The sequence below is a fragment of the Vidua macroura genome, chromosome 12 (assembly GCF_024509145.1).
Source record: "Vidua macroura isolate BioBank_ID:100142 chromosome 12, ASM2450914v1, whole genome shotgun sequence".
NCBI classification, from domain to species: Eukaryota; Metazoa; Chordata; class Aves; order Passeriformes; family Viduidae; genus Vidua; species Vidua macroura.
This window is the reverse complement of record NC_071582.1, coordinates 7,804,694-7,821,255: the sequence shown is the minus strand read 5'-3', so window position 1 is coordinate 7,821,255 and position 16,562 is coordinate 7,804,694. Positions and strand designations below refer to the sequence as shown.

General features: G+C 39.7%; 1 protein-coding gene across 2 annotated transcripts in view; it reads right to left on the bottom strand.

The window, feature by feature from the left end:
- Positions 1-16,562, bottom strand: part of THSD4 (thrombospondin type 1 domain containing 4) — a 243,561-nt gene that overhangs the window by 125,726 nt on the left and 101,273 nt on the right. For both annotated transcript variants that reach the window (XM_053988291.1, XM_053988292.1), the window contains exon 7: positions 7,814-7,950. In XM_053988291.1, coding sequence (XP_053844266.1) covers positions 7,814-7,950 — 137 coding nt within the window. The remainder of the gene's footprint in view (positions 1-7,813; positions 7,951-16,562) is intronic.

Genomic DNA, 16,562 nt, shown 5'->3' with positions numbered 1-16,562 from the left:
AATACTTAATTTCCTGTAGATTTCCAAGATTGCTGTTTCAGTTTCCTGACTAAATAATAGGTATTTTGGAATATTCTGTTACAGTTATTAGCATTTTCAATTTGCTCCTAAAAGTCATCAAAACAAAATTAAGCATTAACTTACTCTTTGGCTCCTTAGTAAAAATCAGCTTAGGTCAGACAACATTTTGCTGCACTGTCACCGCTTTCTAAAAATTCCTCTATTTTCACTAAGACTTCTGGGTTAATGGCTTCTGATCATTTATTGTAATTAACACAGAAAAAGTCCTAGTGCCTAAATTCTGAAGCTCCTGAAATTGCTGAATCGTAATAAAGTTTTCATTTCATCAGTGATTTATCAGTGGTAACAATAATTAAAATACTACCAATACTCACCTGTCACCAAGTATAAGAGTATTGAAAAAAGAAAAAAAAAAAAAAAGAGAGAGATGAACAAACCTTTAGCAGTAAATACACTTCCAGACTGTATTTCTAAGAACTCTGACTTTTAGATGAGGCCTGAAATATCACTAGTCAACAAAGCTAACACTGCTAGCACAAGGGAGTACAAGTGCAAACAAAGAAAAAACCCTGATCTCCAGACCAGGGACATCACAGGAAGCACCATGGATTGAAAGTGACAGAGAAAGTAACAAAACAAATCAAATTAAAATGAAATACTAATTCCATTTATTGTTTCAATTATTGTTTTAGCACTCACCTCATAAATCCTCACACATGAAAGCCTTTATTTTTACTCACAAATGTTCATAAATAGGCCCCCTTCTACTTCATGACCCCACCTGCCATGAGAATGCAACAATCTGCTAATAAGCTGTCTTTAGCACATGTCTTTTTTTTTTAATATATAGTAACTTAAAGTTTTACTGCACATTCCAACTCTACTATAGGTCAAATTCTAGTAACTGACACCATGCAAGCAAGCAGAGAGAAAGTACACAACCAAAGGAGAATTCTCATGAAATATGTCATATACAAGCTTTCTTTAATACTGTACAATTCTTTTTTATTCCCCTTGCTCTTATGTTTATTATGATAACATAATTTGTGACTATTTACAGTGACAGTCTTCTAGTATAAACATTAGCAGACAACAATAAATTCAAGAAGAGCTTCTTCATTTTTATTTTTGTGCATGACATAACCCTCCCCACCCCCACAGTAAGCAAGTTCCCTTTCCAGAATTTTTCTGGGTCAGTGGTACAAAGCTGATGCTGCCCATTCAGAGCCTCTACTGCCATAGAACACATGGTCAGTAAAAGCCCAATTCAGATGCTCCCATGTTAACACCTGTCTGGGGGGGTCTGCTGGCAATCTCTACTTTCAGGCAGCTAACCAAGGATCTTTTTAAGTATTCTGCAGAGAGGAATCTGTAAGCCCTTTTTGGGAGTTCCAAGCTAACCACCACAATGAGATGCTGAAAGTCAAATGGCTTGAACATTTCTAGGATGAGGAACATAATTCAGCCAATTAACAGTAAAAGGTATCATTTATACTGCAGGAGTAATTACACAGTTTTCACCCCTCTTCTAAATAGGAGAACAAGGATGAATACTTATGCAGCCAGTCCCCTTCTTAATAGCTTTCTCCCCACTGCTTGCTTGTCCAGGTGTTTAACAGATCCCTTAAATGTGAGTTTCAGAACATTACTTCTGCTGCACCCCTCTTTGTTTCTTTACAATAAAATCTAAATTACTTTGTTTCCTTTTGCTATTTAACCTCAGAAGAGGGGTCTTGCACTAGCTACATGACTCTCTTTTACAACTGCTTTCCCATAAATTCATTGAAATCAAATGTATTTCAACTGGCTGAAATTTCTTGGTTGGTTTTTTTTTTTCTTTGAACTGCTGTAATGTAACACAAAACAGGTTTGATTCTAGTGGTTACTTAAAAGGCATTAAGTACATCTTAGTAATTTCTGCATAAAAGACATGACATCAAACCCTTCACCTCCCCCATGATACAGAGTACACAGCTCTTCATTGGTTTCCTCTTTTGTGAATGCAGGACAGCGCTGCAATCTATCTTCCTATGGGCTACCATAGCTTGTTTGGTTAGAGTGCATCCATGAATACTTGGCAAGGGACTGAGAAAAAGGAATAGCTGAGACCACATTTATTTTCTACTTTTATCCAAACACCCTTTTTCTTGTCTACACTTAATTTCTCCATCACAGAAAGCCAGTATTTCATAAAAAAAACAGTGACCATGAGTTCAGGTTTTTTTATGAACAACTATGTGAAGGGATTGGTGTGTTACTGAATGTTTCTTCATGAACACTCACAGCCTCCTTTTATACCAGTGTACCACAGGACTTTATCTTGTTTCTTTAAAACTAAACTGGAGTGATTTAATTATTCCAACCTAGAGAATAATTAATTATTCATTAATTATTCACCCAACTTCACTTTCAATCTGATATATATCAAGCTGTTTAGTCAGAAAAAATCAAGGCCCAACAACATGCAATGTTTTATTTTCTACTCCACTGCTATCCCCAGCATTCTTGAAAATTTCAGATTTTTTTCAGATTTACTTTGGATTTATCATTTTCAACATAATTTTCAAACTAGTTCAAAGAGAAGCATAACTCAAGGATAATAAAATTCCCTAATTGTGTCACTTAATCATTAGAGATAACAGCATTTGCTTTCAGAACAATTTCTCTAGTGACACAATTACGCTCAAAGCTGGGATGTATTTTCTACTGTCAGGCAATCTATGAAGACAAAGGCATACTGCAGATAAGGATTACATTCTACCTTTTTATAAAGACATCCACACCTGAAAAATTATTGTTTTAAAAACTGCAGAAATAAGAACAAAATAAAGGTACACAACACTCTATTACTTTGCTGTTATCTCAAGCTGCTTCTAATAGGCAGGTTAGACATTACTGACCACATTTGACAGGAGAACAGAGTGTGGAGCACAGAAAGAACCAGAATCTGGATTAGCTATCCTATGCTGCACTTCAGCACCTACTTTTGCCTCAAACTGAAGCAAAACAAACCTTTTCCAAGATATGTGCTAAGTATGTAGCATATATAAAAGCAGTTAAAAACCATTCAGAATGAAGATATTTTGTAATACCGTTTTGGTTGGTTTGGGATTTTGTTTGTTTTTTTCAAATGTTAAATGCATTGTGAGCAACATCTGATCCTGATAAGGTCTGTTTTACTGGGTCATTTATAGTAAAACTGAAGATGCAGAACTATAGATTCAGCATCAGCTCCATGGAAGAGTGAGGAGCTCCATCCTTTAGATTGTGAGGTCTTTTCAGAACAAGAGGCTGCTAGACAATAGGAAAAGAACAAATACACAGATGCAGTGCTTAGTCATTTTGTCTGAACTTGAATATTTGCTACTCACAGCCACCTACCACCAGATTTCGTATCAGTTCAAAGGCAGCAGAGTTATCTTTTCACTGGTTCTACATGTGGTGGTTACCCCTCCTGTGTATCCAGGTATCAGAAACAAGTTAGGCCATGGTCAAAGATCATACACCAAAAAATTTCATTGTTGCTTTATAAATGGCAGAAGGATAAAAGACTTTATAGAGCATGTGGCCAAGAAACCTCATAGAGGTTCACTCTGTAAAACATTTAACAAAAACTATTCAGACAGAGGGAAGAAGTGGCAATAAGCAGTTATTTCTTAGCTCCCAGGAACCTGTTTCTTCCATTAACACTTTATTAATGCCTGGCAGGTGTTTCCCAATGCAGAGCTTGGCATTAGCAAGTCATTATGAAGAGAAACAATGAAGAGTCCTATTTCCAACAGCCAAGAAATCACAATGGTATTTATGAAAAAGCAGAAAGAAGGAGAGAATGTTCTATTGTAGTCATAGGTTTTTCACATTTCTGGTATATTTTAGGGAGCAATTTTTCTGGAAATAAAAAGCTTTCAACAGAGGCTACCTACACAATATGAGCCTCCTTGAATTCATCCCACCTAATCTGTAAAAAGGGTCTTGAGCTCAAACCACTGTGTCCTCAGTAACTATTGATAAAAACCAAACAAAACAGTAAGACAAAAGCAAGCCTTGAATATGAACAAACAAGAGATTGAATTTTCATTTATTCCACAATGCATTTCAGCATCTGAATGCCATGGGCTCCATGATCTGGTTTTCCACTTTCACAGAGCATATCCTTTGTGCAATCATATCCTGGGCAAAGCCTTGGTGACAATTCTCAGCAGCATGCATCTTCTCAACACTCCCATGGTATAAACGGTGTAAGCCATGCACTGTTTCAAGGACAGCTTTTAGGGTAAGATTAAGCACCTGGAAACAATTCCTGAAATTGGTCTTTCTCAAATACAAACAACACCTTACACCATTCATCACTCACCCAGTACCTAACAGCAATGCTACCACCAAAGAACTGAGAGCCATCCAGATACACAGACCATGTTCCATTGGACAAAGGTTGCTGTCAAATTCTTTCCATTTCATGGCAGAAAACTTTACAAAGTTCCTGTTCAGTGAAGAATACACCCCCCCTCCAATACAACCAAGCAAGATGAACAAGAAACTAGAGACATTTTTTGTAAATCAGGTGAAGGACAGATATAGGTATCTATTGCTTCTGTTTTGTTAATCTAGAGAGCTGGTTCTTTCTTATATTAGTAGTGTTAAAAAAGAACACAGTAATGCCAAAGGAAAAAGCAGAAAAGCTTCACAGAAGCTAGCACTGTATGCTCAGAAGAACCTGCAAAGTAAACACAAGAGGACAGAGAAGGGATGGAAGTCTGGCTCCAACTTTAAGAAAGCACACACAGAAAAACTCCAAATCCACCCTGGACCTTTTTTCAATGTAAGCAATCAATATTGCACAGGTAAGTTGAAATTCCTACAGAAAACAGCTTCTATAACCTTACAAGAACAACCATAGGGCTACTCTATATCCCAACATGTATCAGTTAAGATAATAACCCTAACTTATTGGAAGTACACACTTCTCAGTATCCTGATCTGTCACTCTGATCCTACAGCCATTAAAAGTTCCCTAACTTAAAACAATAACATCATCTATAGCTCTCTTACCTGGACACTAGCACACACCACCACAGTTCCAATAGGAGCTACTTGCCTCATCCTGCTTTTCTGATGGGAGATTTAGCATGGTTGGCTATGCTTCCTATAGCTGACACAAGTTACCTCCCTAGAAAGTTTGCAAGGTTTTCAATATCTGATGCACTCTTTTTGTATTAGGCAAGTAAAATCTCTATTACCAATCATTTTGCTACTTAAGTTACAGTGTGCATTTTAAAACTGCTTAGATATTTTTCTATTAATGTCAGCAGTTATCTGGAAGATGAAAATAAACTACATTGCAAGAGAAAATGTAATATAAAAATCAGGAGACAGAAAATAGTTGTTTCACGCACCTTTGAGAGGTACCTACAGTTCCCACCCGAACAGAATTTTGGGTGAAATGCTCAATGATCCCTTGTAAAGCGCGCCCCCGCGTGGTAACCGGCATCTCTGCAAAATCAATTTTCTCACAGCTCCCGAGCAACCTTTCTGTCTCCAACACTGCCTCGAGTGGGTGCTCACTCCTGCCCAGGTGCTGGGACGACTTCTCCTAGTGGGAGTGTCCCAGACACATGCTAAAACACATGCAACATTCTGCCCTAGAGGCAGTTTCTCAGCCTATGGGCAAGGTCAAAATTATTAAGAACATTCTTTTCTCATACCTTGTTTATTAAAGTCTCCTCCATATTCTCTCTCAATTTTTCTTCTAAGCTTAAAAGTTACTGAGTAGGACCAACCCATTGTCTCCAGAAGAAATATAAGGATACACTCATTTCACACAAAAGAATTAAAAAATCTTGAAGGAAGGAAACTGACACTGGTGACTAAATAGCAAGTTGAAGGAAGTCCCATTGGCAGTCACTCTTTAAATTAACAGCACTGTCAAAATGTAGGGTTAGAAGAGGAGTAGCAATGTATTTAAAAAAACAACATCTACTCAATAATACTGAAACATATTCTGAGCATATGTGTTAAGAATAACCCGCTGTGGCACCAAATAAAAACTATTGAAAAACAGAAGTGGAACTCAATAGGACTTTCAATGAAAACATTTGTTCACTTAAAAAAATCCATCAGAAATAATATTGTTCAAGTGTGCAGAAAACCAAACTTACACAGAAATAAGGCAACTAATTATCAAGATCATTGTTCTACTTCTTTCTTCTACATAGGTAGAATATCACCCAATGGGTGATATTTCCTGCTTTGTCTAGTTTTATTTTTAAAGTATTTTAATTTTTTTAAGAAGTTTTAATTTCATTAGGATTCAGAGTCTAGACTAGACCAGGAAATACACAATCATTTCAATGAAAAGTGAGCTTTTTTTTGTAGTACTTGGGTTAGTATATGTGCCAGTTATGACAGTGTCACAGACAGACAACATGTTCTTATGATGAAATACCCTAATTTGTTGGGCTTTTTCACTTCAGGTTTTTTAAAAGACTATTTCATCTCATATATCATATTATTTACTATATTTCTGAATAATTTTTATTACATCAGCATTTGCCATCTTTTTTTCCTCTTAAGGATAAGGTAAGCTGAAAATACTAACCAAAAACAATGATCCTGGGAACAAAATAAATAATGGGTTTGTAACACAGGATATTATTGTTCTGGTAATGTAAAAGAATGTCCAACAGAGGGCGATAGAGACCATACATTCGTTAGACACACCTCAATTATCAGTTTTCTGAGTCATAGATCAGAAATGCAATTAAAACAAGTTTCTGGCCCTTGCTGAATTAGTCTGAGATGAAGGAAAGCCTTAAAGCACAACCAACTTCACCCAGATCTAACCTGTACAAAGGAAATTCAAAGCTATGGCTTTGCTTGCACTAAGAAACACAGAACAGAGACAAACATGGCATTGTCCAGATATGCAAGTACGAGGAACTGGGACATGCAGAAGACAAGGCTATATTCATCAGTGATTTCCCCTGGCAAACCAACTATTTAAACTGAACCTGACCTTTCACTATTTGAGTTCATGAGTCACATCTGAACCACTTCTGCAGCTTTTGCCAACATATATAAGAAACATCAGCCAAGCGTCAAGTGCCCCTCGCTAGGAATTTATTTCTTTCACTAACCTTACTTGAAAGATTACAATGTTTTTTCTAAACACTGTAACATTTTGTTTAAGATTGCTACCATCTTGCAAAAAGTGTATTTATTCATTGCAAATGGAATCTACACAGCAGACTGCAAAATGTCAACACATTAGCCCTTTCTGAACCCATGAAAAGTAACCACTCAATTGTTCTCTAAGAGAACATCACTGCTGAGTGAAAAGAAAGCCAGTAAGACCTGAGGCAAACGTGGCCCAATCAGAAAAGTTAGACTACAAGCAGCTATAAAGCAATCAAAAGAAACCATTTTGTTGCAGACTCTGAAAAATATCTCCACTCTAAAACTGAATCAAAGAAAGATATTGTATTTCTTTCTTATTTAAGCTTTCAATCTTTTTGTTCTGGTTCTTTCAAAGAACCTCTTCTGTAGAAAGTAAAGTATGTGGAAAAAGCTCATTGGCAGACACCTTAATTGTGGCTAAAACACCTCCTGAATCCATCCCTTCAGCACTCCTTAATTTGTTCTCAGTAAATACAAATGTTAGTTAAGAAATCACCCAACCTTAATAATAAAAGCTAACGTTTTTCACATCTACTTTAATAAAAATAAAATTTTAAAGAAGAAGCAAGTTTAAGCCAGCATTGCCCAGGTTTGGGCAGCTGAGGCAGCCCTGCCTTACCTTGCACTGCCCTGCCACACAGATGGCCGTCCCGTTGGGGTCGCAGGGGGTGCCGTCGATCACCGTCTCCGCCTGGCGCACGTAGAAGCGGTAGCCGATGGCCCGGCAGTTCAGCTCGCACTTCTGACTCCCCTTCACTGTGGACACAATGCAAGGGCCCGTTACAAAGAGCATAGCAGTAGACTGGAAAAGGAAAAGTTCCTTAAACGAGCAGTAAGTTCTGAGGGGAATAAACAAATATGCAAACAATGCATTGTAAGTGACCACATCAAATGAACCAGCTCCAAGGTAAGCATTCCAACACACCTTATGACAATGTAAACAGTACCTCCATTGTTAATTACTGACACTTCCCTAAATGACCAAGAGTACTTTTAGTTCCTTAAAAACATTGCCCAGTTCATCTTCTTAAAGCCTAGAGACATGTCATGGCTTTCGTAACTCCTGAGTGCCAGATAAATTACACCATAATCAGAAGGACGTGCATCAAATCAGGGCTCACTTATAGTCCTGAGTCTGTTCAGGTCCATTAAGCATACAAACATCCAGCACTGAGATACATTCTAAACAGGATAGATGCACACTTCTAAAAATTCTATTGTTTTTTCTCTTCATTTTTACAAGTTACACTTTAGTGGGTTTCCACTAATAAACCTCAACTTTTACATTCCATTCCACTAAATTTCATTTTCAAAAATGTATAAAATGCATTATCATTCCATTGGTTTCATTGATTCCATTGATTCATTGATTCCTGCTGACATGCAAGAACCAATAGGAAATCAGTCCACTGAACTCTGGGCGAGAGGAACACAGAAGACAAGAAGCAAGACATGTTATCTTCTCCTGTGAAAATCTGTTCCTTGAGCAGATACAGTCTAACACTCCCCACATCTTTTGCTTTCAGGTTTGTTAACACATTTGTGTAGCCTTTCTGTTACAAATCATCTGTCATGTCAGACTTGCTCTCAGCTTATTACCCCATTTGCTAACTGACATATCTTCAGTTTCTTTCCAACTCGGAGTAGTGCTGATACTCAGTGGCAGCGAGGTCCAAACAGAAATCCTTTTTTATGACAATACTTTCATTGCTGCCACAATAATGAACTAAAATTCCTCTCACTTTGTAAAGCTTCAGCTCATCCCCTATACTGAAACTGATACCTACTATTTAATGCAGGTGTCAAAGGACACTTATTTAATCTATGTGCCCTTGTCTAATGCTAAAATATTGCATTCACAAGATTTTCTACTTGACTTCAGTGCATTTTTGAATGTTCAGCTAAGACATAACAAAAAGCCAAAATAAATAAAAGCAATCACTTCAAATATATGTTAAACAACTGTTTTCTGTAGAAGTACCAAAATTTCAGCTCCACTTCAGTTACTCCCTATGCAGACACAGGACTAATGCAGACCAATTCTGTATCTTGCATTTTGCCTCATATAGCTGAACTCATTTAACTGCCACTTATATACATCATGTACTGTGTCTGGCAATCTTCTGATAAAATCCACAAAAACATTACTAATTTTAAGAGAGGTCAAAGATCTGTTTACCGAGTTTGGGTTTTTTGCAGAAGCCATGGATGCCATGTTCAACTGGGTCATTCATCCACTGGCTAAATTTTTTTAGACTCACTAGCTTATGATTTCAATGACTTCATTTAGTTATTAAAAAAAAAAAAATCAACTCCCCCACCCCCCCAAAAAACCAAACCAAACCAAACCAAACAAACAAAAAAAAAACCCCACCCCAAACGGAGGTATTTCCTGCAGTTCAAGGACTAACGAGATAAACTGAGCTTTATTCTTAGCAGCTTCATCACTTCACACATAACTATATTCAGAATTCTCCAATAAGTATAACTCAGTTTCAGTGATTCATTACAATTTAAGTCAACTTGTCCTTTTCTCTGTCTGAAAGTGTCCTATTTTCATAACATGCAAAGCTAGCAATCAAGCAGCACCTCTGGAGAGTAAATTTTCTTATCTTTCCGTTCTCTAAAATCAAGTCAAACAAGCCATTTAGGGTTTCTGAAATGTCCTTATCTTCTGTTTGTTCCCTTAAGTTCAGTATGCTGAAGCCTCACATTCCCATATTCTTCCTCTCACCATCTCCCCCACAGTTTTGATACTTTAAAATACTTATTCTTTAGATTATTAGCTGGCCTTCTAGATCCCAGTGAAAGTTTTGTGCTACTTGGAGAGAAAAAATTACCTGCTGGAGCATGGCATTTGTTCCTGGATCTCCTCCTTCACTTCTGCTGTGATAGGTCAGCCTACTGCATTGCTAATGCAGCACAGTAACAACCCCCCAAGCAGGCTGAGATTACTTGCTGTGTAAAAATATAATTCCCATTTCATTACTTCTGTGTTTCATTCTTTCTCATCAGGAACTGTTCCCACTCATACAAAAAGAAGTATTAGAACAGTCACTGTCTCTGACCACAAACAAACAAACTAGGCTTTTAACAACAAACATACTCTATAACCCTCTGGCCTTCAATATTCAGATTCTTTTGATGAGTACCTGTAAGGTACTGCCTTGATTAAGCATATACCAATCACACCACCTAAAGACAACATTCCCAAATGTGAATGATCTGAAAAAAACTTGTCTGCAAAGAGCAAAATCTGTTAACTGAATTGCCCCTGCTGCATGACAGGCATTTCCCATACGGATTTTATGTAAGCATTATGTATTGTTGTGTAAGATGCAGAAATTACAGCAGAACAAACACATTTTAGAATTCCCGTGCAGAACAAGATACTGCACTAGTAAAAAAACTTTCCTTCACTGTGTTCTGCCACAACTCCTGAGGTTTTACAGTTTAGGTGGTAGGTCAAGATACACTACTGGCTTGGCAAGTGGACATAAAATGCCAATTAAATAAAGATCTGTGAGGCAATTGATTCCACACACAGGTCACATTTTTGACTCCCATGTCAGCTTATCCCACACTTCACAAAAGGATCTATCTTCCCAACTAGCTAGCAGCAAGACACATTTCCACAAAAAAAAACTTCAGTTATTTTGAAGTGTGGCACAGTTTCTAGGACAGTTAATTATACAGGTACTGTTCAACATGTCCTCCTAGTGTATTTGTTTTTATTCACATGCTTACCTTAGCATAACCAAGTGTTTGTGCAAAGTCTCACCTTATACCACCTTATTAAATAGTGAACTTGGGTGAAATTTAATGTTGCCACACAGGTTCTGCCAGACATATTAATTATTGATTTAATTGAAGGAGGTGCCTTTAGTGAACAATCCTGGTAACATGTAATGTTTGGTTTTCATTTTCCAGACTGAAAAAGTATCAAATCAACAAATCAGTACTTTCCTTAAAACATCCTTACCAAACTAGCCTTAAGTACCTCAGGGACATCCTGGTCTTCTCCAAACTGCAAGACTTGGGAGTTGGTTTTTTTCCAAGTTCTCTGTTGAAACTTACCTTCTGTCTTTCCCTATGAGGAATAAGAGCCAGGCATAATAAAGCAGGACCACAGCACAGTTCTACTGCCTTCCACGTCCCCAGTAAGAACACCAAGACCTCACCTTACAAAACTGCACATGACACAGCACACATCACAGTGAAAACTTTCCACCATTCTCCTAAGACTGGTTTTACTGATCAAACTTAAATCACAAATATCAACATATTTCATTGCAGACTTCAGTGCAGTAGAGGTTTGATGAGAAAAATTCAACTGTCAAACATATCCACACATTTTTTAAAGGCGAAAAGAGTAATTTATGTGTATCACAGTACAACCAGTGGCTGGAGTTCAAACTGTGTCTCCAGCGGCGTTTCTGGCTGAGGCCTCTCCTCAGGCCCTGCAGAGGAGACGGCCGCATGCCCACTGGGAAGCACGAGTGAGCAAGGGAGAAGTGTCTGATCTCCACCGGGATTCACAGGCTAGCAGTCAAAGATCAATCCTGATCTTTTAATCCCACGACAGGGAAAGCACTGGCGTATCCGAGCCTACGACACGCTCCCGGCCCGAGACGTGTCCCCGCGATGAGGCGAGGCCGGCCCGACCCGGGCACCTCAGGGCGAGAGCAGCATCGGGCACGGGCCAAACGCGGCGTGGCCCGAGCGAGAAAACTCCCGGGAGAGAGAAAACAAGCGAACAGTCCCTGCAACTGAACACGTTCTTCTCTCGTTCTCACCACGGGTCCAGCCGCTCCCCGGGAGCGCAGCCGGCTCCCAGCAGGTTCAGCCCTGAGGGAGCCGATGGCCGTAATGGACCCAGGGAGGGCAGGGCAGTGCCGGCAGCGATGGCCGTGCCCTCCCTCAGCCGTTGCCCGGCGCGCCGGGCGAATCAGCCCCGCTGTGCGCCTGCCCTCATCGATGCCACGGCCTTTCCTTACAAGAAAGTGTAAGAAATTAAAGTCCTCACAAAACACCCTGCCCAAATCTAGAAACCGTGCACGGTAGAACAAGGCAGGAAGTCAGAAACATTCAGAAACATTCCTTATTTGCAGGAGTTTGTGAATAGACCTGTTTGCATGTCATCGAGAAAGAGCATTTTCAAATCTTAGCACTGTGCTGGCATGTCCTAGTGCCATGCTGAGGGGCTCTGGAGCGGCACGGTGGGATGCACAGTCCCCCAGCTCCAGCCACCTTCCTTGGGCTGGACAGGGCTGGCACAGCCCACGGCCAGTTACCACAGCTGGTCACCGGGGCTGGACACCAGGGCTGGACACCGGGGCTGGACACCACAGCCGGTCACCAGGGCTGGACACCGGGACTGGACACGACAGCCGGTCACCAGGGCTGGACACCACAGCCGGTCACCAGGGCTGGACACCACAGCTGGTCACTGGGGCTGGACACCGGGGCTGGACACCACAGCCGGTCACTGGGGCTGGACACCATGGCCAATCCCCATGGCCAGTCACCCAGTGTGGTGACCCTGACCCACACGCGGTCCAGCTTCCACACGACCAGAATCCCTCAGCATTGCACAGCCCCCATGTCCCACTCTCCAGCCAGGCCTTCTGCCTCCTGACCCTCCACCTGCACACCATGGAGTGTGTGGGAGGGCATTTGTACTTCATGTCAGCTCCTCCCCTCCTTCAGCTTCCTCTTCCAACGTTCTGCCATCCTCAGCAAGCCCTTGCCCAAGGAAAGGCTGTGGGGAGGCACATGGGCATGGTGGATAAGGAGGGCAGGCTGTGATTGAGCCACTCCACAGTGAGCTTGAAGAGATACAGAGAGAGCTCAGCAGGCAGCTTGCCAGTGCACAAAACTGCAATCTAATGATAGTCTTAGGAAAAAAAATGTCAGAAGAAAAAGCATTCCAACCACAATACCTTTGATAAATAATGTATTCAGCTGTTCAAAGGGAAATTAAAAATAGCCACAGACCAAAAAAAAAAAAAAAAACAGGAAATAATACCCAAATCAAATAAGAATGAACTATCAGTAAACTTAGTGACACTGTACACTGACTGTCCTTAAAGAATGTACCAAGTTCTTCCTTTCTGTCTCAGCTCCAAAGACTTCAAGCTGCTTGGAGCACGTACTGCCTCTCACAGCACGCACATTAGATCTCCTGCCACAGATAATGCTGGCTGTAGGTGCAATGAGAATAAATGATACAACAAAGATATTTCATGTTCCTCATGCCATGAGGTAGGGACTGGAATGTACAAAACCTCCTTGATGGTTCCTTAGTCCAAATCTTAATTTAATGTGAGATCCAGACTCCCTGTTGTTATCTACATAGCAGTTCTAGTTCTCCACAGAACATTACAGAATGCTTTTACCATTTGTCAGTTTTTGTAAGTTTGCCTAAACAGCTAAAAATAGTTAATAACAAGCTGTGCAATTTGAGAGGCGTGCCTTGAGGGTGCCCACACAGAAGTGGCATGCACACTCTTGGCAAGCAAATATCACAATCATGTTAATACTACATTATGGGATTAAGCAAATTTAAATTAGGCTTCATTCTGTGTGCAAACTGCCTTGTAAAGTCAACTTCAGTGCTTTTCCATAACAAGCCAAGATACACTCATCCATGATGTGTCAGAAGCAATTGTTCCAGGAACAAGTTGTCTCTGCATAGCTCAATTTTCAGGGCCCAGCTTGCCATGGGCTGTAATTCAGTATTTACTCGTGATAAAAGCAATTAATCTGCTTTACAGGAAGTGTAATGAAGCATAGCAGACACTGGAAGAACTTTTAAGAGATGTGTTTATGTCGACCCATGTAGCATCTCCTTTAGATAAAGCTTATCAATGCTGAGATTGGGTGGGATTTCAGCAATAGACATGCAGGTGACCAACATTATTCCCTCTGAGGCTGCCCAGAGAAGCTGCAGACGCCCCATTCCTGGAAGTGTTACAGGTCAGACTGGATGGGGCTCTGAACAACCTGGTCCAGTGAAAGGAGACCCTGCCCACAGCAGGGAAGTTGGAACTACATGATCTTTAAAGCCCCTTAAAGATTTTCTTTTCATACAGGAAGTGCTTCAAGACACATGCACATACAGGGGAACAAAGACAGGTCCAGTACACAACAGCAGAAGTCCGGTCCTTTCACACACTGCTGTGGCTGTAACATGGCAGCTCCACTGTAGAGTCTACACCAGGCCAGAACCAGCTAAATGTGACAATTGCACACTGAGCCAGCAGTGATCCCCTGTGGAGTTTGGGGTGGATGGAAAGTGCTGATGTACTACCAAACATAGGCAACCCAGTTTACACAGCTTCCTAAACAAAGAAGGAAAATGCATATAAAATGCACCACATCCTCTACAAAAGCCTTCAAGGAAGCAGAGCTACTTTATTTAAGGTTTCCCTGTTCAGGCTAATAGACTATGTGGTTTTAGTTATCAGACTGGAGCATGAGCTCAGGCTTTGCAGTTTAGGAGACTATAAGGTCCGTGACAGAAAACTGATCCCAAATTAGGTTGGTTTTTCACTGATGGACAGTTACAAGTTTTTGAGGTGGCCAGAGGAATAATGCTTTTTACAGCAGTTATCATATGCCAGATTTCTAAATAACAATATGCAAACAGTTTCCAGGAAATAATTATCATGTAACTACATTTGGGCTCTCCAAAAGAAATAGTAATGTGATGTGGTCTGTTTTATTTGAGTCTCTTTTGATACTTTGTCCTTATTAGGCTTGGGAACATCTCTTGACAATAACCAGAAAAGGTCGTGTTTATTTTTTTTTCTTTGTCCCTTTCAGTTTTGTTAACTTCTTATACAGTTTTATTACTCTGGTTCAGATTTTTTTTCTAAAAACATTTTCCATTCTTCATTCCAGTGATGGAAGAACATTGCCCTTTTTTTTTCCTACTTCCACTTTTCATTTTCTCATATAATAAAGATGTTTATTAATTTACCTTGTCTCAACAATTTAATAAATATTTGAAATACTGTCTGCACTAGGGTTTTGATATTAAGTGAAAAAAAAATCAAACTTTTATAATGAACCTGCTTATACATTTTAACAAGCATGGAGCCCAAAAGGAAGTTACCATCTCAACAAATTCCTCACCTTTACCTGAATATACCACTTTTTTCTCTACTCTTCAGTGAACAGAATATTTCTGAAAGGCCACAATGTTCCATTAACTTGTCTTCATAATTAGTATTCAAGGCAATAAGAAATTTGCAAACATTTGTCATTTACTTCAATTTCCCTGGCGTCTCCATTCCTCCCAAGCACCTCTGTCATTAAAAAATTATTAATTAATATCTTACAGATTTACTGTCATTCATTAAAAATAACTGCAAATTTGATTATTATTCAATGCAGTTAAAAGAAACCAACTAGAAACAAGTAATTCATAAACCCACATGCCTATGAGTCTCTCTCGATCAGTTGGATGTGTGAAAATCAGCAAAATATTTAAGTTTAACGTGCTTCTATGAAATTCCAGTGCAGTAAAGCACTCAGTTGAGGGGTTCACATGGGCACCTGACCAGTAAGTACTGTTGGCTTCAGTACAGCTGCCACAAGTTAAATGTTTAACAGAGGCTCCTGGCCAGCCCTCCTTTAAATGACATAACCAGGTAATGTCGTTTCTTCCACAGACCTCAGTTTTTACTGTGTTACATCTGGAACTCCTTTCTGAATTTAAGGGGGGAAAAAACCCTAACTCCTAAAAATGCCTTTTTTTCACATCAGCCTTTCATGTGTCTGCAGTCACAATCCAGAGACAACTATTTGTCAGCCAGTGGCCACTGGATGTCTCCACTGGCCTATGCAAACAGATCAAAGTTCTCCATCAGTGAAAGCTCTTTTAAAAGGCATTTATCTGGTTTACAAGCCATCACTTACACTTTCCAGAGTGCACAGCAGCCACACAGAGCTGCTTTCTCTGGCCCTCAGCACAGGCAGGGGATGGCAGCTTCACGGGGACTGCACTTCTGGTGAGGTTTCTCAGAGCAGCCCCCAGAGTTTACATCAGAATGATTAAGATGTAGCTAGGTAAGCAGAAGAAAACCAAATAGTAATTGCTTGAGCTCAAAACTTCTTGTTTCTGTTTATATTCAGCGACAGCTAAAACTGTATCAATAAAACCCTCATAAGGCGATATCATAAGACAAACTATTAGGATTTCATGAAAGATGCCTTTTCTTGCAGTGATATTATACAGAATTTATTAAAAATAAAATTAAAATACTTAGGAAACATACTATTATAGACAAAACTACAGAGGACAGATAATACAGCTAGTCTAAACGATCTCATTTCCTGGCCAGATTTATATATTTATTTAT